The 26808-nt window shown below is 33.2% G+C and overlaps 3 protein-coding genes across 6 annotated transcripts; 1 reads left to right on the forward strand and 2 right to left on the reverse strand.

Moving 5' to 3' along the window:
• Positions 1-24: 24 nt before the first annotated feature.
• On the reverse strand, positions 25-8890 carry LOC100248519 (uncharacterized). Of its 3 annotated transcripts, none has more exons than XM_010659927.3 (12): positions 8564-8890; positions 7870-7957; positions 6810-7103; positions 6336-6494; positions 5982-6122; positions 5772-5828; positions 5512-5650; positions 4842-4946; positions 4525-4715; positions 4099-4140; positions 3917-4004; positions 25-86 (listed from the first exon to the last, which is right to left on the reverse strand). In XM_010659927.3, exons 1-12 carry the CDS (start codon positions 8668-8670, stop codon positions 40-42), a joined length of 1458 nt encoding a protein of 485 aa, XP_010658229.1. In that variant the 5' UTR covers positions 8671-8890; the 3' UTR covers positions 25-39. The 3 variants fall into 3 exon arrangements, with proteins under 3 accessions (XP_010658229.1, XP_010658230.1, XP_002273619.2); XM_010659928.3 differs by lacking the exon at positions 25-86 and adding an exon at positions 3593-3743; XM_002273583.5 differs by lacking the exon at positions 25-86 and having other exon boundaries at positions 3593-4004.
• A 53-nt stretch (positions 8891-8943) lies between these two features.
• Positions 8944-13895, forward strand: LOC100244922 (small ribosomal subunit protein eS4z). The gene is made up of 5 exons (XM_002276950.5): positions 8944-9102; positions 11343-11420; positions 11528-11708; positions 11859-11956; positions 13267-13895. Exons 1-5 carry the CDS (start codon positions 9100-9102, stop codon positions 13699-13701), a joined length of 795 nt encoding a protein of 264 aa, XP_002276986.1. The 5' UTR covers positions 8944-9099; the 3' UTR covers positions 13702-13895.
• A 1433-nt stretch (positions 13896-15328) lies between these two features.
• On the reverse strand, positions 15329-18427 carry LOC100267235 (ferritin-3, chloroplastic). Of its 2 annotated transcripts, XM_002277078.5 has the most exons (8): positions 17873-18427; positions 17205-17288; positions 17047-17107; positions 16841-16928; positions 16212-16273; positions 15970-16035; positions 15799-15862; positions 15329-15610 (listed from the first exon to the last, which is right to left on the reverse strand). In XM_002277078.5, the coding sequence occupies exons 1-8, from the start codon at positions 18190-18192 to the stop codon at positions 15558-15560; spliced, it is 798 nt and encodes a 265-aa protein (XP_002277114.1). In that variant the 5' UTR covers positions 18193-18427; the 3' UTR covers positions 15329-15557. The 2 variants fall into 2 exon arrangements, with proteins under 2 accessions (XP_002277114.1, XP_059597403.1); XM_059741420.1 differs by having other exon boundaries at positions 15329-15862; positions 17873-18280.
• Between the last annotated feature and the right edge of the window lie 8381 nt (positions 18428-26808).

The raw sequence follows: 26808 nt of genomic DNA on the forward strand, positions 1-26808 counted from the left end.
AAGCGTGAGCTCGGACCTTTCCGTGTGGCGATATTGGGCTTATCCCGCCCGGCCCAATTTTCGATCTATTGGGCTGTGTAGGTGGGCTGATTTCAGAAGAAGTTCATAAATCTTTGGGTCAAATTTGACTTGGTCCAACAAAACCTTACTTCGATTTTAAGATTTTTAAATTCACCGACACTTTAACCAGGTTTAAATATAGCATACATTCATTAATACATTAATTTTATAATTATTACACCTCAAAATGATTTAATTAATATTATATCAAATTTATATCATTTTATTTACAATCTCAATGCTTTTATTTGGACCTCTTTATATTCTTTTTGTTTATGTATAAAATATTTTCATTCTGAAAAATATTTAAACTTCAAGTCACAATTCTTTAAAGAGCAATACTATTATTATAAGAATTTTTATCAAATATGATAAAACTTTTAATATAAATTAAAATAAAGTTTATAAAATAAATAAGAGTCTGTTTGTCGGAGTTTTTAAAAACAATTTTTTATTTTTAAAAACATAAAACAATTTTTAAAAATTCATAACATTGTTTGGTTATTGTTCTCTATTTTCAATTTTAAAAAAAACACGGTGAAATAGAGAATACTTTAGAAAACAAATAGAAGTTGTTTTCACCAATTTTTAAAAATAATAGTGATAAAACAAAGGCTATGAATAATTAAGGAAAATACCCAAAAGGGGGGGTGAATTGGGTTTTTCAAAATCTTTTTCCACACAATAATATATGCACAAAATAAATAAAGGAAAGAGATAAAGGTAGAGAATTCAAACTCAGATTTATAGTGGTTCGGCACTCCCTTGCCTACGTCCACTCTCCTCAATCTCCTAACCGAGTGAGGGTTCCACTAACTTGAAGCTACAATCAAGCTTTCAATCGTCTTACACTTGGATTCCGGCTCCAATGGGCTCTTACACAATCTCTTTAAGATTTGTACCACTTGAAGGCTTTCACACTCAGTTTACACAAGGATGAAACTCTCAACCTAGCTTAAGGAAGGCTCAAGTACAAGAGAAAGCTAGGATGAATTGCAAGAGTGTACTAAGAATATGCAATTGATGGTTTAATGCACTAAGAAAGAAGATGAGAGCTTTTTAAATCAAGAACAGGTAGGTAAGCTTTGAATGCAATTGTTCTCTTTTTCATAAATGAAGAGGAGCTCTCTATTTATAGGTTTCTAAGCTCGGGAGACAAAAACAACAGAAAGTAGCATCGACCGGACGAGCAAAGGGTCGACCGGATCACTAGCCGTTGGAGCATTTAATGCATAGCAGGTTACCGTTGCCTCGACCGGACCTCGACCGGACCTCGACCGGACAAGGGGTGAGGCTCGACCGGGAAGAGAAGGCTACTGGGAGAGAGAGAAGATTTTTGTGCCTCCCTCGACCGGACCTCGACCGGACAAGGGAAACCGGTCGACCGGTTCCCCAACCGGTTGAGCCGGTTGGCCATAGCCTCGACCGGATGAGCTTTTTGGCCCTAAAAACCTATCCTTTTTGATTTCTTTCTTTTCCAATACTTAGGCAAGGTCTTTAGGTGAGTTAATATGCCAATTTTGAATCAATTTGCCTAAGGTATATTTGATATAACTCGGTTTTTAAAGAAAATAAAGTTTTAAAGCATAAACCGAGTTTTCTAATATGCATGAAAAGGTATGAACATCCTAAGTGCACTCATGCTATCATCTTACATTCATTTCCTATGATCACAAGTCTTCCAAATGATCTCGATCCCGTATTCGATTGGTCCTTGATGAATTTTTGATATTATACCTGAGATTCTTAACAATTTAAAACAATTAGTCACTTAACCATGGTTTGTTATCATCAAAACCTGATTAGGAGAACCCTTGGACTAACAAATAGTAAGGCACATATACTTTATTATTTATCTTCTACATAGAATTATTATTTTTCAATTTTTTTTTTTTTTTTTTTTTTGCTAGGCAAATTGAAATCAGATTAAACAAGACTTAATGCATTAAATTTGTTAACAAGTCTTTTAATTTTAAAAAATAATTAAAAACTTAAATAATAAACTCATTAATAAAAAATTTTATGAATATAATAAAATATCATTTTTCTAACATATAATAAAATAGTATATTTTCTACTTAAAATATAATTTATGATTTTATGATAAAATTACTACTTATGTTTTACTAAAAGTTATATATTTTAAAATTTATTTGTAATTACAAAATTATTTTCATTTTCAATAAGATTTCAATTAAATTTAATTAATTAATATTATATAAATTGAATTTAAAATGCTTTTACAAAATCAAAACAATTTTTTTTAAAAAAAAATCCTTTTATCTAAATAACTTATCAAATATCCTTAATTTTATAAAACATTAAAAAACTTTTTTTATCCTTTAACTTAAAAAAAAAGTTTATAAAAAAAAGCATGAGAAATCATGATCAAACAAAAATAATTTTTTTTTTTTGATAAGTAAACATCAATATATTAGCAAAGGCAAACGCCGCAAAGCATACAGGGAGTATACAAGGCGACAAGGGCCTCACAATAACAAAACAACAAAACCCACCAGCCCTCAACCGGAGGCTATCCACTCCAGGAATCCTATAAGGGACCGGGACTCCACACCATTATACAATTTTGCCCACCCCCACATATTACAGACAAAAGAATACTTAATTTTCTGTATAGCTAGCTCCCCCCCCCCTAAATGCTAATCTGTTCCTTTCCTTCCACACCGTCCAAAAAATAAACAACGGTATGGATCTCCATATTTTCTTCCTCTTTTTGCCCACAAAGGAGCCCTTCCAGCTGGTAATCACCTCTTTTACAGTTTCTGGAAAGACCCACTGGGCTCCAAACAGACTAAGAGTCATCCCCCACAGCACACTCGCCACTGTACAATGTATAAGAAGATGACTAACATTTTCCTCATCACTACCACATAAGTAACACCGGTTAGGGATTTGCCATCCTCTCTTTTGGAGCCTATCAATAGTAAGGATCCTCCCCCAAGTAGCTTCCCATGATCAAACAAAAATAATAATAATAGTAATAATTAAATTACTTATTTAACTTGTATTAAAAATGAATATTAAAATTATTTTTATTTTAATAGAAATTTGTGTTTCCCTATAATAGACAAATTGTTTGTGTTTCCCTATAATAGACAAATTGTTTCATAATTAAAAAAATTATTTATCTTTTAACTCATATGTAATTATAAATTAATTTTATAAAATTTTTATAAACTAAAAGTAATACATTGTCTTTAAAAACAATAAAAATTCTTTCATTCAAATAAGTTTTTTGTTTTTTGTTTTAAAAAACTACTTTTTAAAACATCTTGCCAAACATTCTAGTTTTTAAAAAATATTAAAAAACTGGATTTTGTTCTTTATTTTAAAAACAATTTTTAAAAACGCTGTCAAAATATTTTCTTGCTTTCCATAATAAGCCCTTTGAATAAAATTAGTCAAACAAAAATAAAAACTCTTATTGAACTTCAAAAAAAAAAAAAAAAAGTCTCGAAGTGCTAATGCATTCCATCATTTGTTTAGGAGGAAAGGTTGTGAATACTGAATATAGAGGATGTAAAAACATATTAAAATGGATGCCCCATATGATATCCTTCTAAGCTTCTACATCATCAGAATCCATGTTGTGGAGAAAAAAATTGTCACCATGAGGGATGGAGATCAGTTCAATATGGAACTTGGCTGAAAGGAAGGGCTGGCTGTGGAGGAGAATGAAGGGGGAGGGATGCATTGCGTACGAGGAAAAAAAACAAGAGTGTAAGAATCGTTCCTTCTTTTGTTTGAAAATCAAATTATAAGTCACATTTGAGAGACTGGGCATCATCTTCATTCCCCTGTGGGAAGAGCCAATGGAAAAGTTGTGATAACTTACTTGGTGCTGGCTTCGGCTCCCCTTTTTCTGACTTTACACTGCAGAGGGCTTCGTACTCGTGGTTCATGTGAGGAGTGACTATTCTTTCCTGAAGAATGATATGGAAGTTCTCAATGAGGAAGAGACCGGCACTTGCAATTTTAAAAATTAAGAGGGGTTTGGAGATGAATGAAAGGGAGTACCTTGAAAACTTCGAACGGACACAGATCAGAGTTGTCACAACCCTATTGAAAGCAACAGAAAATGTCGATGCCATAAAGACAAGTGAGAAAATGATTGCTCAAGCACATGCAAAAAGAGTATTAAGCTTATTTGGCGACGTTTTAGAAAACCGTTATTGAAAAACAGCTTCAATTGTTTTCAGGAATAAAATTTCTAGCAGAACAGTTGTAACCAAGTAATCATGGATTAGACAAAAGGTCCGAGTAAAATTGTTACTCATTGAGAAATGACAATTAGATGTGTTTATAAAAAATGTAAAATGGTGATGTTGGAGTTCAAAAAATTTCATTACTAATGCAACAAAAATGATAAACTAAATAGTGAAAGATGAAGACCGGAGAGAAGATATCATGACATGTTGAAGCTGCTTGTTGATTAAAGCTTACCGGCATTGGAATGGGGTGTTCGTTGTGCAGTACTTGCACAAAATATTTGCTTGAAGAGTTGGGAGGACAACTGTATAGAACCAACATGTTATTCCCTGCAAAAGGTGCCACCATGCTGCCCCTGAAATTTCTTTTCTGGGGGGACTTAGGAGGGTATTGCAACGGTTTTTCTCTTTGCATTTGTTTAAATTCTGAAATATTTAGCAGTTAATAAGAAGACAACATACAGCAAAGTATACAGAGAATAGAAGTAGAAAGCTGGTGTTTGCATACTTATTATGTATGATTATTCACAGTTTACTAACAAAAGCACTCACCAGACTGTTCCAGAAAGAGCCCAAGCAGGCATGAGAATGGAACTACAGTCTCTGCATGGGCAAACCGAAGTCTTGCCTTTTCGTAACTGCCGGGAGCATAGTTTCCTACAAGGATAGAGGGCAAATATATTATAATCCAGGAACAAGTATCATGCCTTTAATATAAAAATATATTACTGTAAAGTGATGATTCATTTAGCAAAGAATGACACAGCTGCTGAAAGCCTGAAATAATTCTAAATAGGTTGAATGCTGGAAGCAAGAGTGGACAACTTGGGGAGGAGATAATATTCTGTGAATATTTGGAGGGAGAACTAAAACAATAAAAACAGCTCACTAATTTGGCAATTATGTTAATAATTAATAGGCAACTGCCATCTAGGCATCAAATCTGGAAGTTATTGGTTGCCACATATTATTGGGATCCATGTTAGGCTTAGCCTGATAGCGTCAGATTAGAGCCTATGCCTAGCCGCCAAATCTTGTGCCACCAAAGACAATGGAGAAAATAGCAGCTCAATTGACTACCAATCAAGTTGCTCCTTTCCATCATAACCGATGCTAAATTTAAAATCTCCATTCAAAAGGGAGCTATTTGATTGAAGGATACAACATCCAAGAGTGTAATAAACCAAAGGGGTAAGGGAAAAGATCAGATGATTTATATTACCTTCCTTAGCTTCAATAGCTTGCTCCATGGAATCAAAAACATCTTTAAGCAATGGCACTCCCATTTTGTAGTTTAGAGATTTACCATAACCCTTCAATATAAATAGCTCTAAATCATCTGTCCACTCCAACAAAGCAACCTAACCATGTTGATTTGGTTCTTAAGTTAGTAGCGGTATAGCATGGAAAAAACAAGGATTCTTAGACTTGTATCACTTTGCTAGCACTAGTCTTTCCACACCAACAGACAGAACAAAATACCTCTGAAGGGCTGAAAAGACCACAAGCTTGATCAGTTATGTCCAGTAGGGATGCTTCCTGTCATATTGTAAAAAATTTATTGCACAGTGGAAAAATAGAAAAGGTCCATATCAGGAGAGAGAGAGAGAGAGAGAGAGCACTTAACAGATTCATGGGAGGAAATAATTCTTCTGTCACAAAATAAAAAGTACAAGCATGGATAGTAATCACCTGTTTGCATAAAAACCACAGAGAAGAAGTATCCTGTCTGGTAAAATTCAGCTTGTAACGCTTCTTTAATGCAGCATTAATCTCATCAATGATAGGTTCTTTAAGCTTATCAACAGCAGGCTCCTGACTTTTCCTAAAATCCTGCATCCATAAACCTTCACAATTAAAACCAAACCAACAATAGTGCAGCTAAACCCTGATTAAGAGCAAGCTTTAACAAATGAATCCTCAACTGCATGCTTTAGACCACTTCGAAAAACTTCTCAGCTCTATATATAGGCAATGATTGACAGTCTCGAAAGGCAAACATCACTACCATATAGGATGTAAAGAAGGAAAACATGACACATTTACCTTGTAGTTTTTACAACAATCAAAAAACCTGAGCAATATATCACTTGCACGGCTCTCACTAATAACAGCAAAAGCTCGCTGATGCCCTGGTCCAAGATTTCCTCTCCCACTGAACAGTCCCATTCCAAATGCCACAGCACTAGCTGATGCCCGAGGGACCTATCTCATATAAATGGAAAGAACCATGTCACAATTCTAACAAAAAAAGGGCAACAAACAAGTCACATTGCAGCTATTTTGACCCAAGCAGCCTTGATTGGCTTGAGGAAGCCTCAACATAAAAGGAAGAATCTAGGTACTTATGTTAACGAGCTTCAATTAGTTGCCAAAACATTCACTATGGAAGTCCCCAAAATGACAGTAAAATGACAAATAGACTAATTTGCCATCACCTCTGATATAGGTTTCAACATGTAGAAGCATTTCAATCCCTCTTTATGATTGAAAGAAAAGGAAAACTAAAATATGACTAACCTGGGTTGCTTTTATCGTAAATACATCTGGGTGGTATTCCTCACTAAACAAATCTGGAAATCTTTCTCGAATTCTGATTCCTAGATGATACAGTTCATCTTCTCCAGCATCAGTAAGTTCCCCACCCTTTAGCTTTCCCTTCCAAGGAGATGTCCATCCCCATAACCATGAAGGAACTTTCTTCAAAGACAAATTCTGCTCTTTTACATCTTTTAGAAGTGATTCTAAATGTGTGGCCAAATTGTCTAGCTCTCTCATCCGTTTCTTAGTAGGAGAACGAGTCCCATGCCTTGCCTGTGAATTCAAAATAGGATTAGAATTTTTTTCACTTATGATGAAAACAAAGAAATAATTTCATAATATAGGATCACTTGATCATCTTAACATAAATAACAAAGAAATGTAGAATTGCATATAAAAGGATTTGCCATGGTAACTCCCTAGAAAATATTCTAGTACATGAATGGTTACCATAAACAGCACACAAAATACTACTTAAGCAGAACACAACAGAAACACCATAAACCTGAGGTAATTTCCATTTCTAGAATAGATATCACAAGTTCCAAAAGACATACCCTTAGAGGTGGGGATGTGAACTTGAATGCCATATATTTCAGGCCATAATGAATTAGAGGGTGGTTAGAAGACAGAGGAGATCCCATACACTGAGTGCAACTAATACAATATTACTAAATTATTTTATGGAAAAATCTTCTAAATCATTCACTCAATTCAATTTTTACCAAAATTTATATCTTCAATTTTCAGTTGTCTATCTACAATTTGTCCAACATTCTCAAAGCATCAAACCTGTACTACAGTTTGCTTCTATGTCACCACCCGGACTTAGGAGGAGACATTTACAGGTCTAATGCAAGCATTAACCACTGGTAATTATGTAAAGACGGTTTTTGAAATCAATACTATTTTGCTTCTCAAAAGTTGACGTTACATTATTTGTGACAGGAATGTTGGTCTGTCTTAGACCACGGGAGTCAAAATAAATGAACAAATAAGTATATTTCCAGTAGCAATCAAAGTTCATAATGAGGATTACCACAAGATTTAAGTGGATGGGACTACACCCATCTGGAACATTGGACGGCAGAAAGGCATGGCCAGCAATATCTTTCACTGCATCATATCTGCGCATACAAAAAAACATAAATCTAGATGCCATTCAGGAACCCAGAATAATTCAACTACGGAAAATGATTAATTTCACACATCAATCAATAAATCGATCCGCTCTACTGTGGCGGTGGTGTATGAAAAATCAACGGCAATAGTTACTTGTGCCTCTAAATGGCATTTTTCTTCAAATATTTGCAGAGGTGAATGTTTCATTTTCTTAGAAATGGGAAGTGTGAATAACATAAAAACACAAAGAGGCCTTTTAATTGGAAAATATCCATGGCAAGCCCAAGCATCTGGACAATCGCCAATGGAAAGCCGTGGAAGCAGCAAAACCGGCTTGGGCAGTACATCACTCCATTTTTCTTCCTATTTTCCTCCTCGTTTCCACAATTAATCAAATTACAGTCAAACTCTCCACCTGGCTCGCATAACACCAAAATAAACCAAAATATTTTCAAAAATTCATGCTTCTTTTGCACTTCACTCATCGAATCACAAATCCTAGAAAAACATTTCGACAACCAAAACCTAAAACACGAACACCAATTCACGTTCGATTTTCTTATATTCGACGTAACAACGAATCAATGAATCAACAAGATCGAGATAGTGACCTTGAAGCAGTCGATAGATGTTGCCGGACGTCGAACGGTTCGCCAAAGGCCGAATGCTCAAAGACAGACAGCAACAGTACCAGAAAAGTAACGATCGCCATAGGCATCTCGCTCTGTCTTTTTCTTCGAAGAAGAAAAGCATACACGCAATACGTTCCTTCTGAAAACTGGCGCCTTAGGATGCTACTTCGCGGAGTACTGAATTAGACTGCATCACGTTATTTAGCACCGTCCACGATTGTCATCGAAATGCGTGCAATGATGAGCGGTAGGAGATGGTGGGAAGCTCTGCAGCTGCGATTTTGGGTGAGCCGCGCCATTAACAATCGGACAATGACACGTGGCATTTTAGGCTATTTTGTTTTGGACTGAAATGGGCCAAAAATGGGCTTGGTCTTGGTCCTGCTCCTGGTCCGGCCCAATTGCTGCTAGGGTTTTGGTGGGGGTTATTGAGAATTCTGGGAGCCATCTCAAGAGGCAGAGAGCAGAGGAGAGCAGTGCAGAGATCTTCCTCCAGAGTAACCAAACCCTAGAAAATGGTTCGTGCTTTCTACTTTGTATCTTTCTTTATCGGGTTTCTTCATTTTTCTAGATTTCATTTGCATCTTGCTTTTCTTCCGTTTAGGTTTTAGATTTTTTTGTTTCCTTTCAGTTCTTATCCTTTAGGGTTCTATAGATGCGATTATGTGTATCTCTGGAATACTAGGTGCTGTTTGGTTCTCGGGGAAAGGGAAAGGAAAAGGAAAACGAAAATGCTAAAGAATGGACCTATTATGATTATATGCAGCTTAAATTTACTCGAAATATGGTTTTCGAGTCGCAGCATTGTTGTTATCGAAATTTATATATGTAGATGGAGATAATTGAATATATTCTGTGAAAAGCCTACTGTTCCTAACTCAATTATGGATACTTTGAATTCATATTTAAGATCTATTTTAATGTTTGTGAGAATGAACACAAAAAGTTGGTAATGAGGAATGTTTGATTTTACTAGGAGGGTCTAATTTTTGTTATAGATTCTATCAGGTTAAGACTCAGTTTCTCATTCTATCTCAACTAACCAAACTGCCAGTGGGATGAAAACAATTTTTTCTAATACCTATACTAAGTTATTGCTCAAACCTTTTTATGGAGTCTTTTGTCTTATCATTTTGGTTGGACAGTCATTTGAACCTTGTTTAATAATTCCATGTAAAAATAGTTTGATCATATTTGGAAAAGCCCCTTGACCACCATTGTTTTGGGTTAGTTTTTAATCCAACTAATTAACCTCCTGATATAGCCCAAGCTTGTTTTCTCATTTGTTTTCTATAATGTATGTCATTTTTACCTTTTCCAATGAATGTCAGTCATGTGTCTGATTGAACTTTAAAAAGAGGGGCAGAATTGATACTTGTTTGGGTTGTCTGCATCAAATCTAGAAAACTTTGGTCACTGGATATATTTTTCTTATTAATTAACTGAATTATAATTTGAGGATGTAATTCTGGATTTTAGTTAGGCAGGAATAGCATTGTTTTTCTGACCTTTAACGAAGAAAGCCTTTCTGATTATTTAACTAAGACTTTAATGCTGATATCAGTGTTTATTCTCAACACTTCAACCAATGTTTCTGCTTTGTGGAGGGTTTCTTTGGAGCGTTATGTCAGTTTATACCAACTTATGCTGTCATGTTGATACTACCATAGAATATGTATCTGTTAAAGGTAGGGTAATGTAATGAATGATGGAGGGAGAAGTGGAAGAACTATGAGATCTCTGCAGAGTTGACATAGTCTTGTATTAAATAAATTGTGTCAAATCATACAAATTTATTCAAATTCATCATCCTTATTTTACATGGACTTGCATATCAGTATTTGGTTTTGGTACCTATCTAAGTGTCCAATTTGTTGGACCAACTAGTTGAAGGATATTAAGACATGTCCAAGAATTAGTTTCAGATACTTATTTGAAAAGGTATTTTCAAGTACAGGACTAACTGGACTGATTTGAGAAAAGCTATATCATGTAGATTTAATTCGAAGTAGTGCTGATGATGGGGTTTCTAGAGAATAAAGTAAAGTTATTTGTTAATTAAAATTATAGGGGTCTTGATCAAGAACTCTTCTTTTGACTTACCTTATGGAACCCTATCAGCACTTGCCACCACCCAACACTGACTTAAAAAAATGTAAAAAGTTATGTATTTCTTAGTTTTCCTTTCTTCTCCTCCTCTCCCCTTCTTAGTGTTCTCTTCCTCCTCCTCCTACTTCTCCACCCTTCACTGAATGCAGCAGCAGCAGGCATGCTAGCACTATAACCAAGGGTGTATTCATGCCTGGGTCATTTTGTGCTGAAACAGGTACTCAGAAGTGAAGTGCCAAGGCAATGTGCCGAAGGTCTAACTTAATGGTTAAAGTTAACTAGCTTTTCGGTCGTTGTATATCATATTGAATTTATTCTTCTATCATGTTCCCTGCCCTCATCTTAACAATTGTGTTGGCTTGGCACCCTGGAAGAAAGTGCAAGCAAGGAATGAAACCGTTTTGACAGCTTAATGAACATTTTAAGTGGTAATCTTGCACTGAGCTGTCCTTGTCATGCTCTAGAGAATGCTTGAATCTTGTAGACTCATTAGGTTAAGACTTAAGTTGAAAAGACAACTAAGGATACTATATAGATTATAGAGCTTTTGCATTTTGTCTATAACACATTTATCATATCTTTATCTTCGGCTAATAACTGTTCAAGTTGGAATACTTGTGTTGAGCATTGTCGTTGTGGGCTATAACAGGCTAGAGGGTTGAAGAAGCATTTGAAGAGGCTCAATGCACCGAAGCATTGGATGCTAGACAAGCTTGGAGGTGCATTTGTAAGTCAAAAATCTGTTCCTGATTCATATTTTTCTATCGACTCATTTCACACCCTTATCTCACATCCAAAATCATTGATGGCTCATCCATAATCCTATTTGTATAGGCTCCAAAGCCTTCATCTGGACCTCACAAATCCAGGGAATGCCTGCCATTGATCCTCATTTTACGGAACAGATTGAAGTATGCTCTCACATACCGTGAGGTCATTGCCATCTTGATGCAACGACATATTTTTGTTGATGGAAAAGTTAGGACAGATAAAACATATCCCTCTGGTTTCATGGGTATGACATGCTGTCTTGTTTATTGGCCTTTTGTTTTTTCATTTATTTCTTTATTTTGTTTGCTTTTTTGTGATGTATCCTAACACATGACTAGGTATCTTCATTATTAATCCCACATGAAGATGCTTACATTATACCCTCTATTGCCAGATGTTGTCTCAATTCCAAAGACAAATGAGAACTTCCGTCTTCTTTATGACACCAAGGGCCGGTTCCGACTCCACTCAGTTAGGGATGAAGAGGCAAAGGTCAGTTTATTAAATCCTCTCAAATAAATTATCATCCCTTTTGCTTCAATTGAACAATGTAACTTCATTGAATGAAATCTATTCTTTCTGATTATGGGTGACTCATTATGACACCCTATAAGAGGGATTTCAAGACACGAACATTAATGATCCATTGTTTCGCATGTTCTTTATTTATCAAATCTACTTTATCAATCATCCCAGTTTTACCATCTAGAGCGATAGCAAAATTTAGGGAGGTCCAATGTCTTTAATGATTTTGTTGATTGGTTGGGTTCTCATTGGGGGAGGGGTTTTTTGTAGTTCTCTCTTTTTTGTGTCACACTCTAGTGACTGATGTATATATATCTTGTGTACTTTGGTGCACTCTTTTGGAGCTTTTAATATATTATTCTCACGTTATTTATCTATCAAAGAAAATTATATCAAAATTTAGGGGCCTATTCTGCATATGTTGATTGAAGCTGTGCTCTTACTTCGTCAAGTTAGCCATTTAGTCTCATGTGTCTTCTATGTAAAGTTTGTGAGCATATTGGAAGATGGAATTTCTTTTTAATTGAATTGTTTGTGTAATAAACCTAATAACCATATAAATTTCGTTATATCATAGATCCCTTCACAAGGTTTCAGCTTGGATTGATTTTTTTTTTTGAACTTTAGTGTTTGTGCCACTAACCTAGTTCATAGGTATTCTAAATTTATTGTGGAATGTGATACCCCGTTTGTAGTGCCCCCATTAATTCATCTTGAAACCATGTTGCATGTCTTCAAGCTCATCCACCTCTTTTTCCCAATTTCCGGACCAGCTGAACCATTCAAAAATAACCTCATTCACTTCACCTAATATTTCAGTTATGAAAGACCTACTATTTCATCATCTGCACTTCAAAATTTGCAGATCAGAATTTTCATCATAGAGAACCTCTTTTTCCCAAATTTTCAGACCAGCTGACCCATTCAAAAATAGCCTCATTTACTTCACCGAATATTTCAGTTACGAAAGACCCACTATTTCATCATCTGCACTTCAAAATTTGCAAATCAGAATTTTAGTCATAGAGAACCTCTTAACCTTACCACTATCTGTTCCTTCACTTAATATCTCCTTATTTATTACCTCTCTCTGTCTCTATGACAACTTCCTTTCCTTTATTTCCAATGATTGTTAGGATGAATGACCTCTTTTTTTTAAGGAAAAAAAAAAAGCGCCCATGGATCCCATAGGCTTAATAACTATTAACCATATAGAACCCTTTACATCATGGATCTCTTTAGGTGGTTCTGATTTGTCAAGGGTGTTTTCTCTGCAGTTTAAGCTCTGCAAGGTCCGTTCTGTCCAGTTTGGGCAGAAGGGCATCCCATACTTAAACACCTATGATGGGCGGACCATTCGCTACCCAGACCCACTGATCAAGGCCAATGACACTATCAAGCTTGACCTAGAGAGCAACAAGATCACCGACTTCATCAAATTTGATGTTGGGAATGTTGTCATGGTGACTGGTGGAAGGAACAGGGGCCGTGTTGGAGTCATCAAGAACAGGGAGAAGCACAAGGGGACCTTTGAGACCATCCACATTCAGGATGCCACTGGGCATGAATTTGCAACTCGTTTGGGCAATGTGTTCATCATTGGCAAGGGGACAAAGCCTTGGGTATCTCTTCCTAAGGGTAAGGGTATCAAGCTGTCTATCATCGAAGAGGCCAAGAAGAGGCTTGCAGCCCAAGCAGCATCCAGCGCTTGAACCATGCTGGCAAAAATATCATCCAATATATAGTATTGAAGACTTCGACTAGATTGATAGTATTGGAGGTCCATCCACTTTTGGAATTATGCCAAAAATTTTGCTGTGGGTTCTTCCCTTTCTCAGAACTGATAGTTATGTTTAAGTGCATTGTTGCTTGGCTAAATTCTCTCAATTCTCCTTTGTCTTTGAAATTTCTGGTTGTTGCCTTTGGAGGAGTCCATTCTACATCTGCAGTAATAGAGAGTGCATAACTCCTCTGCCCATGTCATAGGTCAGTAGCACGATCAAGCCACCAACCCTCCCCAGTGTCGGTTTTGCTACACTGGGCGAATCAAAGGGGCCTCAGTTTCCAAAATTCTGGATACGCCGGTTTGCTTTTATGCTTCCATGCATCCAGATTAAGTACATGATTAATGGCTATTTGATAAATCAATTTAATGACTTAATATGATTTAATAAATTAATTTTAATTATTAGATAAATTAAATATATTTAATAAAATAGCTTAATATCATTGTTTTTAGGTCAAAAGTGGTTTTAAGTATTAAATTAAAATGGTTAATTTATTCTTAATTTTAAATATATTTTTTATTTTATTTATCCATAATTAGTGAGAATATAATTTATAATATTACATTCACAATTTATCTTTTATAATAAATATTTTATATTATAAATTTATCATCAAAGATGAGTTAAGGTATAAATGTTAGTTAAAATTTATAAGGGTAAATATGTCAATATAATAATTTAGAATAAATTTCAAATTAACTTTACTAAACAATTTTAATACTTTAAATAAAAATATGTAATAAGTTTAAAATCAATAATTTAAAAATAGTTTAATTTAAAATTAGCTTAATAAGTCCATAAACAATAAGTATTGTTGCAACAATTTTCTTCATTTGTATGATCTGTAGTGTCGGATCATATTCAAAAAGCATGTTTTGGCCTCTACTTTCACTGATGTGAACACTTGAACAACCCGGAACCATAAGGCATACATTCTGCAGACCTGCACCATAGATTCCACATTCAGAGAGTTAAGGGGGGCCGCTATTTGGTCATAGAAAAAGCGACGTTGGTAGTGAACCTTGTGCGGGTTGTAGGATCGAGAATGTGGATGTAACATTGCCCCAGCATTTAATGTTTACCAGAAAACACGTAAGAGGCCAGTATGAGTAATGGTCTGAACTGAAAGTGAAAGCGAGGCTGCTCAACATCGCATATTCCATTGACCAAAGATGCCATTTGATATTAGTAGTTCTAATCAAATTACCTGTCCCGTCACATTGTGGACCCAAAACCTTTCTGGAACTGACCATTTCAGAATAGATGGGTCTCTATGTAAAGTCATTGTTATACTATAACCAATAGAATGGTATAGTTACATGCGGCTCCAGCTTCGAGGAAACCAAAATACCTGATATCATAGGATAGATAGAAAACACAGGAAGCCAAAATACTTGGAACGGTGTCACACCATTTCATCATTGTCCCGTATGGATTGGTTGCGTTTCTTACGACCACTCGACAAATAATTTTAAGGGACCAGCAGAGGGAGGTTTGAGATCAAATCGTTGGGATAGGGGCTTCCTTGGAATAACCAAGTAACCCATGTTGATTGATAACCAACTGATACTGAAAAGTATTAAATAACTATTATTATAGATTAAGACCACAGACCTAGTCTCAGATATAGCATATGCAAATTTCACCCATCAGACACAAAATCTGCAATAACCCACACATCCAAAACCTCAAAATGACTAGCTAAAGGGAAGACAAGTCCGCGGAATTGCATCCTCTGAAAGGCGTCCCAGAAGGAGACAAGACTGAATTCGAATGCATCATCACGCAGCAACAACTCCTCCATTGAGAAGCATTTGGTCGAAGTGCCAGACTCCTGAGAATCCATGAAAACCATGTAGTTTAGTGAACAGTGGTAAAACAAATGGAAACAGGAAAACAGGGGAACACCAAAAATGGGTACAAGTGTGTGCTAGAAACTGAATTCCTAGTTTCATCGAACAATTAAGTGGGAGAAGAGACTAGGTGGAAACGAAATAATAATGTTGGTTTTCAGGTCCATACCATGTCCTTTGCCCACCCTTCTCAGCTGAGCAACATATTCAGAGATCTTTTTAATGGCTTCCACCTGAAGATGAAATAAGTAAAAAAAAGGCCAAATTAAATAATGACGGTGTTTCTCATCCAAATGATAAAAGATTTAAATTCGAGGAAAAAGGGGAAAATTGTCTTCACCTGCTCAATTAAGAACTCGCTTTCTATGAAATCAGCCAGCTGAGGATCATTGCTTCGATCAGCAATCTGTTCACAGCATTTAGAGCATAAACTCAGAAAAATCCAATTGTTTTGTCTTGAAAGACAGTTAAGGATCTTCCAGGCAGCTTCTAGGAACAAACCCCGCCACCCAAAAAAAATATAATGAACAGAACCAAAACAAAACCCTATGATATGAAAATGAGTCAATAGAGATGTCTTACGCTGTGCAAGTGCAGTAGTTTTTCATTTGTTAGCTTCTCCAGTGACAATGCAAGCTCCATTGCTGAATTAAACAATTAAAGGAATCAGTCCTAACCAAATAGATAACAGTCATAAACCGGCTTCAAAGGACTACAAAGAAGCATGAACTTAAACAACAACAAACAAATCCAGGCATTCAATAACACATTTATGAAATGGAATCTACAAAAGAAAAAGAACTGAAGGCAAAAGGCCCATGCAGCCCTGCAAGAATTGTATCACAACCAGCATACATCACACATCTAACCATTCATAAATGACTGTACAAAAGTGGCATATCCGCATTAATCATTAAGATGCCACACATGGTGTTCTTAAGAAATGAGCATTCATACAATTAAGGCATAAGAAAAATTTATACAAAATCCTGAATGCTTCCACATACCAATTTTTGAAAAACAAACCAACTCAACAATTAGCTTTATTCAACTGAATCTATATTCACAGAAACACATATATATGAGTTAAAAATCTAAATCCGCTGGACATACACACATAAAGCATATAAAAACACCCCGGCAGATCAAAATTCATCTGTAAACACTTACTTTGCATCATCTATGAATACAGAGGAACTTGCAAAACTCACCATGCAAGGCATCTCCCTTCTCCGGATGGTCAAACTCAGAATGGGGCATCAATATAGATTGCAACTTCACTTTCCCACCTCGCTTGTTCTGAGGATTGTTCAATGAAGACCATTAGAAACCCAAATGCATAAAAAACAAAGAAACTAGTAATTCAATAACAAACTGACAATCAGCAATAATAATCGAGTATTCCATCCTCAAGCACCTGGTATTCCATCAGTTTCTCGGCGTGCTCTCTTTCTTCCAGACTAGATTCCTTGAAAAAACTATATTCCAAACACCATTAGTTAATCATTTTCAACAGAGATGACAACAGAAAAGGCTAATTAGCAAAAGATAATAGCGTATTTTCCACGAAATTACTTGGCAAGACCCTTGAGAGCAACGTTGTCCCTATCGAAGTAGGCATACATAGCATGGTACGCATAGGAAACATTATATTCCACACTGTTAGACAAAAGAAAAAGATATACATCGTTAGAAAGAAGTATAAACAAACAATATACAGATATATAAACATAAAATGAAAGGGAAAAGTGTGTTTCCATGCCTACATTTGAAAAAAAAAATTCACAAAATGAGAACCCATTAAAAATAATTCAAGTTTCATCTGCTCTACAATCAAAGTAGTATCTAGTTGGTCAAAGGTGGTTCCTTAGTGAAAAGGTATTATCTATGCGATGAATGGTATTACATTTGATGGAAAGTGAATAAAGAACAAAATCCTATTTATTTTACATAAATGTAGTAAATGTTCTTGTTTTGTGATTTTTTCCAAGTATGTATAAGAGAAAACACACTTTTCCCAAAAGAAAAAGCTCCATTTGGTCGCTGCGAAAACAGAGGAAAATAAAAGAAAATTCAAGAAAAATGATATATATGTAAGACTGAAAAACACAACTCCATAAGCCAAATAACTGCACCGATTTCATTTCTTTTTTTTTTTTTTTCATTTTCCACTTTTTCCGAACGAGAAAAATAAATGAAACCCCATAATTTCAAAAATTAAAGCAAGTGAAGCCAAAACTTACTTGATCTGCTCGTTGATTGCAGATTCACAGTCGTTAGTGTACTTATGACGACTGAGAGATTCTTGAGGAACAGTCGGCACAAGAAGCAGTTCCTTCTTCACTTCCTCGAACGGCTCGAACACCACGCCAGTGAGCGGCCGGCTATTCGCACCCTTGGATGCTAACACCACGAATCCACTTCGGCCGATCGCCGGCGAAACAGGAAGAATCGGAGAAGACGAAAAGCCAGAGCTCAAAGACGACGAAGGCCAAGAAAGATAAGAATCGGAAGCAGCATGAAGGTTAAGCAGAGAAAGAGTTGAAGCAGCTTTGAGAAGCATGTTTGGAGAGCGAGAAAATACAGACACAGACAGAGGTAAAGAAAAATGGAGGAAAAATGAAGGTTCAGACACAGAAGCGAGTGGCTAGGGGGTGAAGATATAGATGTGGAGAGTGACCATTTGGGTGGCTAGGGGTTTAGGTGGACGGATGGATCGCATGACACTTGGACGTACAGGATTGAATGGTAGGGGAGGGCGCGTGCCTACCTCGTGGCCTATCTGGTTCTGACGATGCTTCTTGTCCTCCTGTGGGATTCTCAATGAAGTAAATATCTTGCATTCTGGTCCAGATTCATTTTTTCCCAAAAAAAGGTTTTTTTTTCTTATTCATACGCATTATCTTTTAATATCACCCGGCACTTCTAATGTATTTGTCTAATCTTTATTTGAACAAGAAAAAATTTTAAAATAAAATATTTGAATGTTTTTTTCCTTTTCAAATTTTAATACTTTAAATTAAAATTTTGATATAATAGACAGGCTTAAACAAACATTTTCATTACTCAAGTTGAGTTTGAATTAAATTTTCTTAACTTGAACTTAATTTCGATTGGATTCGGACTGAAATTCAGACTATCAGATCCTAATTCGAACCCAATTTAATATTTTTTTATAATATTTATAATATTTATTATCTTATATAATAATATTCATTTTATTTTAAGATTTTAAAGAAAAAATATCAAATTATAATTATATTATACTTTTTTTTCTTTTTTTTTAAAGATATATAAGTTTATTTTTCCCTTTTTATTATTATCTTGAAATTTTGTGTTAGTTATTATTTAAATTTTGGTATATAAATATAGAAAAAAAAAGTTCTTTAATAACCGCTATAGATGAATTTTGAATATTGAAATCCAATGAATCCAAAAAAGCTTGAATCTAACTCCAACGACTCAAGTTTAACTCGATCAACTTCAATTTAACTTAATTAATATGATTTTAATTAGTTTAGTGTCTCGAGTTAGAAGTCTGATAAGGTTGAATTTGAATTGATTGTTTCTTAATTCTAAGTTTGGATTAACCATCATCCCAACAACCTGCCTAAGCTCCAACCTTACATACAACTAATATTCATAACAAATAAAATATTAGATTTTTTTTAAAAAAAAAAATTAATGATGAATGATGATGGATGGTTGCTTCAAATAAAAAAAAAAACTAAAAAATTAAAAATGTGTTTTACAATATTTTTAGTTCAATTATTTTTTTTAAATACCTATTAAATATTTTTTTCAAAATTTTAAAAGTATTTTCTAAAGCTTATCAAAAAAATTTTCAAACTTTTAAAGGTAAAAAAAATCATATTTTGTATAGTAAATTGGATGGCAACTCATCAAATTATTAATTACGAAAATTTATATGCTTATATTAGTCAACAAAAAATGGAAATAAAAATTAAACGGTAAGCGGGGAAAATAGTCTTCCATAAATTAACCATTTTTTGTGGTTTTAAATAGAAAGAAGATAAGAGTTTGAAAGGAAAGAGGCAAAAAGCCAATGGGGGAAAGCACTATTGGAAAAAGACAAAATACATGTTCCAAGATATGGTATCTTTGGGCATGATCACCTGTCTTGTTTTAGATTTGTTTATTTGTGTGGGTACCACACCACCACTTTCACTAGTGGGGTTGATTCATGTGACAGCCCTTTTTATTTTTTCTAACTCAAAATCCTCTTTATCGTTCATTTTTCTAGACCATCATTGCGTAATGAGAAAAAGAAGCACTTATAAAAAATAAAGGATAAGCGCTTCTATTTGTCATCAAGTATGGCTTTTCCACCCTCAAAAGTGTTTGAGTTGGAGGTGTAACCCATCAATTGGACTCGTAATATTGAATCATAGATCAGCAGGGTGGGTACGAGAGCATCCACTTATATGACTCCAATCTTCAGAGATTATCCAAAGCTAAGAGGGGTGTTTGACAATGGCTTTAAAGAAAATGTTGTCGTATTTTGGGAGAAGAATCACCAATCCCGTGCTTTTATAAATGATTTTTAAAATTTTTAGAAAGTATTACATAAATTTTGTGAATCAACTTTCTTTTTATAATTTTTTTTATATTATAAGTGTTTTTTACTCTATATCGAAATGAATTCTCACGACTTTAAAAAACATCTATAAAATTAAGAAAAACCTCCATATATATGGTATCATGAACTTTCTCATGGAACATCATAAACACACTCTCTTCATAAATACAATGTTTGCATTGTGTCTTATAGAATTATGGAACGAAACAAACAAACACTTACTATGAGGTCAAATAAACTCTCATACCAAAGTCGGGATCAGCTTTTATGAGATTATGGGACTAAACAGACACGATTGATATCATTTATAACCATCTGGACTTAAAAAAACTCTCATGACTTTAAAACATATTTATATGATTAAGAGAAGTTCATACATATATAATACAAATAAAAAATTATCCTTATACAATGTGAGATATCACATAAATAATTGAAAATTTTCATTTTTTTTATTAACAAACATTATGGGAAAAGTTGGGATTTTTTTTTTTCTCTGCGCAAACATACATTCCATAGAAAAAGTGTGGGCACGTCAGGGTCATTAAATCCATCCATTGCGAAGGATTGTATGATGGATTAGCATAAGCTTTCACCAATTCACAGGAGATTATGGTCGTTTGAGACATTTCCGTTGCCACCGTATCAACACTATAATGATCCACTTTATCATTAACACTACTACACTATATTAATCGACGTTATTAATGTGTGCAGTTAGAAAATGTTTTAATGGTGAAAATCAAGTGGGAGAGAAGCAGCCCCACTCTCAAATTTAGCATGGGATTTAATAAACCGAATGTCCTCCGTGCGATCTTTCTTTTCTAACCATTGGACATGCCCGTACTCTTCTTTTCCTAAAAAAAATGCTTCTTTACGGAGAAAAGAAAAAAAAGTTTCTGATTTTTCTTACACTAATATATTCACGCTATGTATAATTCCTTCACTCTCAATAGTTACATACAAGTCTATATAACATAGAAAAGCAGGATGTCCATGACGTGTACGTGTGGGATGAACCCAATCTTCATTGAATTTTATTTTTCCATTAGAAGGGGCTCGTACATGCTCTGCAATACCCCTAGTGAATACTCCGCCGGTATGAAAAGTTCTTAATGTTAGTTGAGTACCCGGTTCTCCAATAGATTGCCCCGCAATAATACCTACAGCTTCTCCCAATTCGACCAGGTCGCCATGAGTAGGACTCCGACCATAACATAGTCGACAGATCCAAGATGTGCTCTTACAAGTAAAGGGAGTTCGAATCGATATTGTCTGTGCTTGAAAGGTTATGAATCGATTGACAAGCCCAATCCCAATATCTTGATTTCGAATGGCGATGCATCGTGGGCCCATATATATATCGTCTACTAATACACGACCAATTAATGTTTGAATAAAAATTCTTTCTGGTATCATCCCATTTCAAGGACTCACAGAAATACCTCGGATAGTGCCACAATCTGTTCTACGTACAACAATGTGTTGAACTACTTCAACAAGTCTACGCATGAGATATTCAGTATCTGATGTTCGTACAGCAGTATCTACAACCCCCTTGCGGGCTCCGTAGTAAGAAATTATATATTCTGTTAAAGAGAGCCCCTCACGTAAATTGCTTTGAATGGGTAAATCAATCATTTGTCCTTGGGGATCTGATATTAATCCTCTCATACCTACTAATTGGTGTACCTGAGATGCATTTCCTCTAGCTCCCGAAAAAGACATTATATGAATTGGATTAAAGGGGTCAGTCATCCTAAAATTAGTATTCATTTCTTGTCGCAAATATTCACTTGTAGCATACCAAATCTCAATGGATTGACCTAATTTTTCTACCGCATGTACATTCCCATAATGATGGTGTTTTTCCAAAATCAAACTTTGTTGTTTAGCATCTTGGACTAGCCATCCCTTAGAAGGTATTATTAAAAGATCATCAATTCCTAATGAAATGGATGTAGCAGTGGCTTGCAAGTTTACGGAGAAAAAAGAAAGCCCCAACTTTTCCTATAAAAAATCTCAAATCAAGTCTCACAATTTAAAAGATTTTTTTAAAAATTAGTAGTCTTTATGTTATTTGATTTTTTTTTTTTTTTATGGAATATTTAGGGTGTTTGATGCGTGAGAATGAAGAGTGGGGATAGATATCCCATTTATTTCCTTCCTCATTTTTTAAGTTTGGATAAATTTTATGAAAATAGGAATGAAATAAAAAACGATTCGAATAAAAATCAAATTTCATTTATAAGTTAGATTTCCATTCAACATAGATAAGTGGTATTATAATTCATTAATCTCATAAAGAAAATATAAAATAATTTAAAATTACTATTTTACCATTATATTTCATTCATAAAAAATTGACATCCATTATTTTTTTTAGTCTTATCATTTAGCAAACAAACAAACTCTCAAAATTTATTTTTTAAAATAAAAAATGATTTTAAACTATATATAAGGGTATTATTATCGATTTATTTTTTTATTCTCGTTTCTATTATTTCAATGGAAACAAATGATAGTTTCAATCTTAAAATTTTAAGTTCATCCAATCACTTAAAATGAAATTCTAAATTTATATTAATTCATTGAAAAATAAAAATAAAAATAAAATATTTATTTTCATTTCTTATATGATCAACACCCTACAATATAAAAAAGAAGAAATAATTTCTACTTTAAAAAAATAAATCTCTTTTTTACAAAAGATAAACATAACTTGCTATGTTTGGTTCTGGAAAATTTTGAGGGAAAATGCAAAGAAAATAAAATAGAGAGGAAAAATAAAAAAAAATAAAAAATAGAATTAAAGATGATAAATTATTTTTATTTATTACTTCAAACCCATTTTATTTATTTTAACTCATCAATATAAATATTAAATAATTTTAAAATGTATAAATTTCTAACTAATTTTAATTATATTTAATTTTTTTAAAATATTTTATAATATAACCAAATATGAGAAAATTATTTTACTTAATATTTTTTTTCTTTCCTTTGTAATTTCCGAGCCAAACATAACCTACATAAATTCCTCATTTTTGGAAAAGTATTTTAGCACGGGATGAGTAGAAATAAAAAAGTATTTTTTACTCCAAACTTATTTTATTCTTTGTAGTGAAATATTTTTTTTTTCTAAACCACTGCACTCCTAACTGGTTTAGCACCTGGTTTGCCGAAAGTGGGCCATTTACTGGGCCAGCCCACTTTCAACTAGACAGCCCATGTCCCAGGATTTGACTGCCCAATAATATGATGTGACAATTATCATTCTCATTAATAATTTTCTTTAAAAAAATTAATTGCATTTGGTATCATTGAAGATTTGACTCAAATAATCTGAGGCTGATTTCAGTCAACTTATGATTCAAAACTTATTATGTATCCCTTTATTTTAAATGATAAGATTATTGAGTAAAATTGGCTTGAAAATTATTTAACGCTACTAAATCCAATATATTTGATTTCATCAATATTAAGTACTAAGAGTGTGTTTGATAATAATTTTGAGAAGTGTTTTTAGTCATTCTAATACTTGAAAAATATAAATTTTTAAGTATTAAAAAAATTATAAACACTTTTCAAAATATTTTTAGGATATTTTAAACCACGAACTCCCTTAAACCTCAAAGTTTTTCATGAAAAACTAAGTTTATATAAGAATGAAAATATCGGTAATCACGGATATATCGGTACTTAGATTTTACGGATATATCGGAGATATATTGGAGGATATTTTGGAAAAAAATATCGGTAAGTTTAAAATTGTTAAAAACTCATAAAAATATAAGGAAAACCTCATAATAATATAATTAGAAGTATAATAGACATTTTAAAGTTATTTTATTGAAAATTTTGATATATGTATAACATGATTTATCATATTTGATAATAATATCGTATGCATCGATAAAAATATGAATTTTATAAGTGTACATTTATTATTAAATTCACCTAATAGTATGATATTTGATTATAATATGTCTAATTTTAAAATATATATTAGTATTAAAATATGATCCATTTAATTCAATTGTATTAAACAATATAAAATAAATTATGATATATATATATATATATAATTTTTTAATATTTAATTAATTATTAATGATATTAAAAACATTATGAAGAAAATTATATAATTTTTATATTTTTGGTAATTAATTAAAAGATTTTGCATTTAATTATATAAATAATTATAATTAATTTGCTCTTTAAAATATTCTTTTAATATTTTCTTTATATAATGAGTTTAAGTATATATAAATTTATTGCATATTATATATCAAAGGGCAAGTTAGCCCAAATGGTAAGTGAAAGGTTTGTTGGGGTTCAGATCCCCTCGGTAGCAAGCAAATGGGAGGGCATTGTAGCGGCATTGTAGCACTTATCTCAATCTTATTCCATTTATTTATATATATATATATATATATATATATATATATATATATATATATATATATATATATATATATATATATATATATATATATATATATAAATTAAACGACACATGACAGGATGATAGAAAATTCCCATACATACCAAATTTAATTTTTAAATGTTTTTAAATTTTTAAAATTTTATTAAATTAAATAAATATTAAAAATATTTGTAATTTATTTGTGTGAAAATCAATGTTTTATATCTTAAAAAGGTTGAAAAAATCAATTAAAATATTTTTTATTTATCATTATATATAATTGGGGCGAGACATAATCATATTGCCTCGAGTTATAAAAGATTTCCTAAACTCCTCTTGAACCCATTTATTTTGATCCTAAACTCGTCTAGAAAAATTTGCCTTATTGTCATCCCTAGTCTAGATCCATCTACACGACCACTTGGAAAATGATTTTTAGCCATTGCAAGCTAAAAATATATATTGTTAAGAGATATATTGAAGATCTCTTTAAATATTGTTTTTAATTAAATAATAATATCTCAAAAGAGTAAAGATCTATAAATTAAGGTAACTCCAAAACACTAGCAGGAAGAAAAACTAATCCCAAACTTTCTAAAATATCAATAGGAAAAAAAATTCAAAACTTTCAAAACAAAAGTAGGAAAGAAAAAAACAATTCATAATTGAAAGAAAACTTGAGATATCCAAATCTTCATAGTGTCTTTTTGAATTGCCAATATTTAGAGTCATAAATTTCAAGGTTTAAAGTCGAAATCTGCAAATGACCTCTTTTATTTGAGATCAAGCTACTCAAACCATTAGTCTAACTTTGTTCGAGTAAAGCAAAGATCAAAGTCATGTCAAAGCTCAAATCATACTAAGACTATGTTTGGTTGGTTGGATATAGAATAAGATTAAGATAAAAGAATGAGATAACATACCATAACTAATGTTTACTTAGTGATGAGATGAGATGAGTTATCTTTTAATTTAATATATCATATGTTTAACCAAACATAGGTTAAAATATATCATCCACCATCTTTTTTATATGACTTATACATAGGATATGCTAATCATAAGGTAAGATATAGGATATTCATTTCTCATGCATCATAAATATGAAACAAAAGTTTGGTTAATATTAGTTTTGATGATAATAAAATAAAGTTTGAAACTAATATTTTATCTTAAGTGTGTTGAGGTAAGATGATTTTCAAAGTGACGATTACAAAGACAAATCAAACTCAAGAAAAATCAAGAAGAAGAAGAAGACCCTAAAGAGAATAATTTGCAATATTCATTATAAGGTTATTGGTACACCGGAATCATGCATTTTATTTTTATTTTTGCATAAAAAATTATTCAATATTCTAAATTATTTTAAAATTGAATGACTTCATGTTTTCAATTAAAATTATGAGCGAAATTCTTTCTAAACTTGCTTTAAAAGTTTTAAAAAGCTAAACATAGGTTACCGAAGGTTTAGACCTCAAATTAGGTTGTTTAAGCACTTTACAGTTCAATCGGTCAAAGGTCTAAGAAATCAGTTAGACTTAATCAATCAAAGTGCATTTTGCATCCCCTTTCTTCTAATAGCATATGTCTAGTAAGTTGAGGTAAAGTCGAGTTTTGATCGAAGGTTAATTGAAGTTTTGACCTTCAATGGTTACTTGTCAAAACATCAAATACGTAATAGATAGTGAACCAATTGACCCCCAAACTTGCTTAATGGCTAGTTTGGGCTCCTAAATCTCATTTAAAGGACCCAAACTTCTTTGTTTCATGAGTAAGAGTTCTAAATCTTTTATCAACATTATTTGCTCCTTAAGAGAGTGTTTTTTAGTGCACTTTGTTTTCAAACTTGCATATTTATTCAGTGTACCTTGATCCTAGTATCTTGTACCATTTGACCTATTAGGACTTATAAGAACATTTCCTACCATTTATTGTAAACGTTTGTGAGGCGAGCTTAAGTATGAGGTGTCACTTGAGGGAATAGTTTGGAGACTTTATTTTGAAGAGTCATATTGTAGAGGGTATTTAGAACCATAATCCAAAAACGAGTTTGGAATCATAAGTCTAAAAGGGTTTATCAAAATCATAATCCAATTGTAAGCTTAGAGGCTTAGGCTGGAAGATTATGCCCTTTTAGGATGATTACCTTA

This window comes from Vitis vinifera, chromosome 13 (assembly GCF_030704535.1).
Source record: "Vitis vinifera cultivar Pinot Noir 40024 chromosome 13, ASM3070453v1".
Taxonomy (NCBI): Eukaryota; Viridiplantae; Streptophyta; class Magnoliopsida; order Vitales; family Vitaceae; genus Vitis; species Vitis vinifera.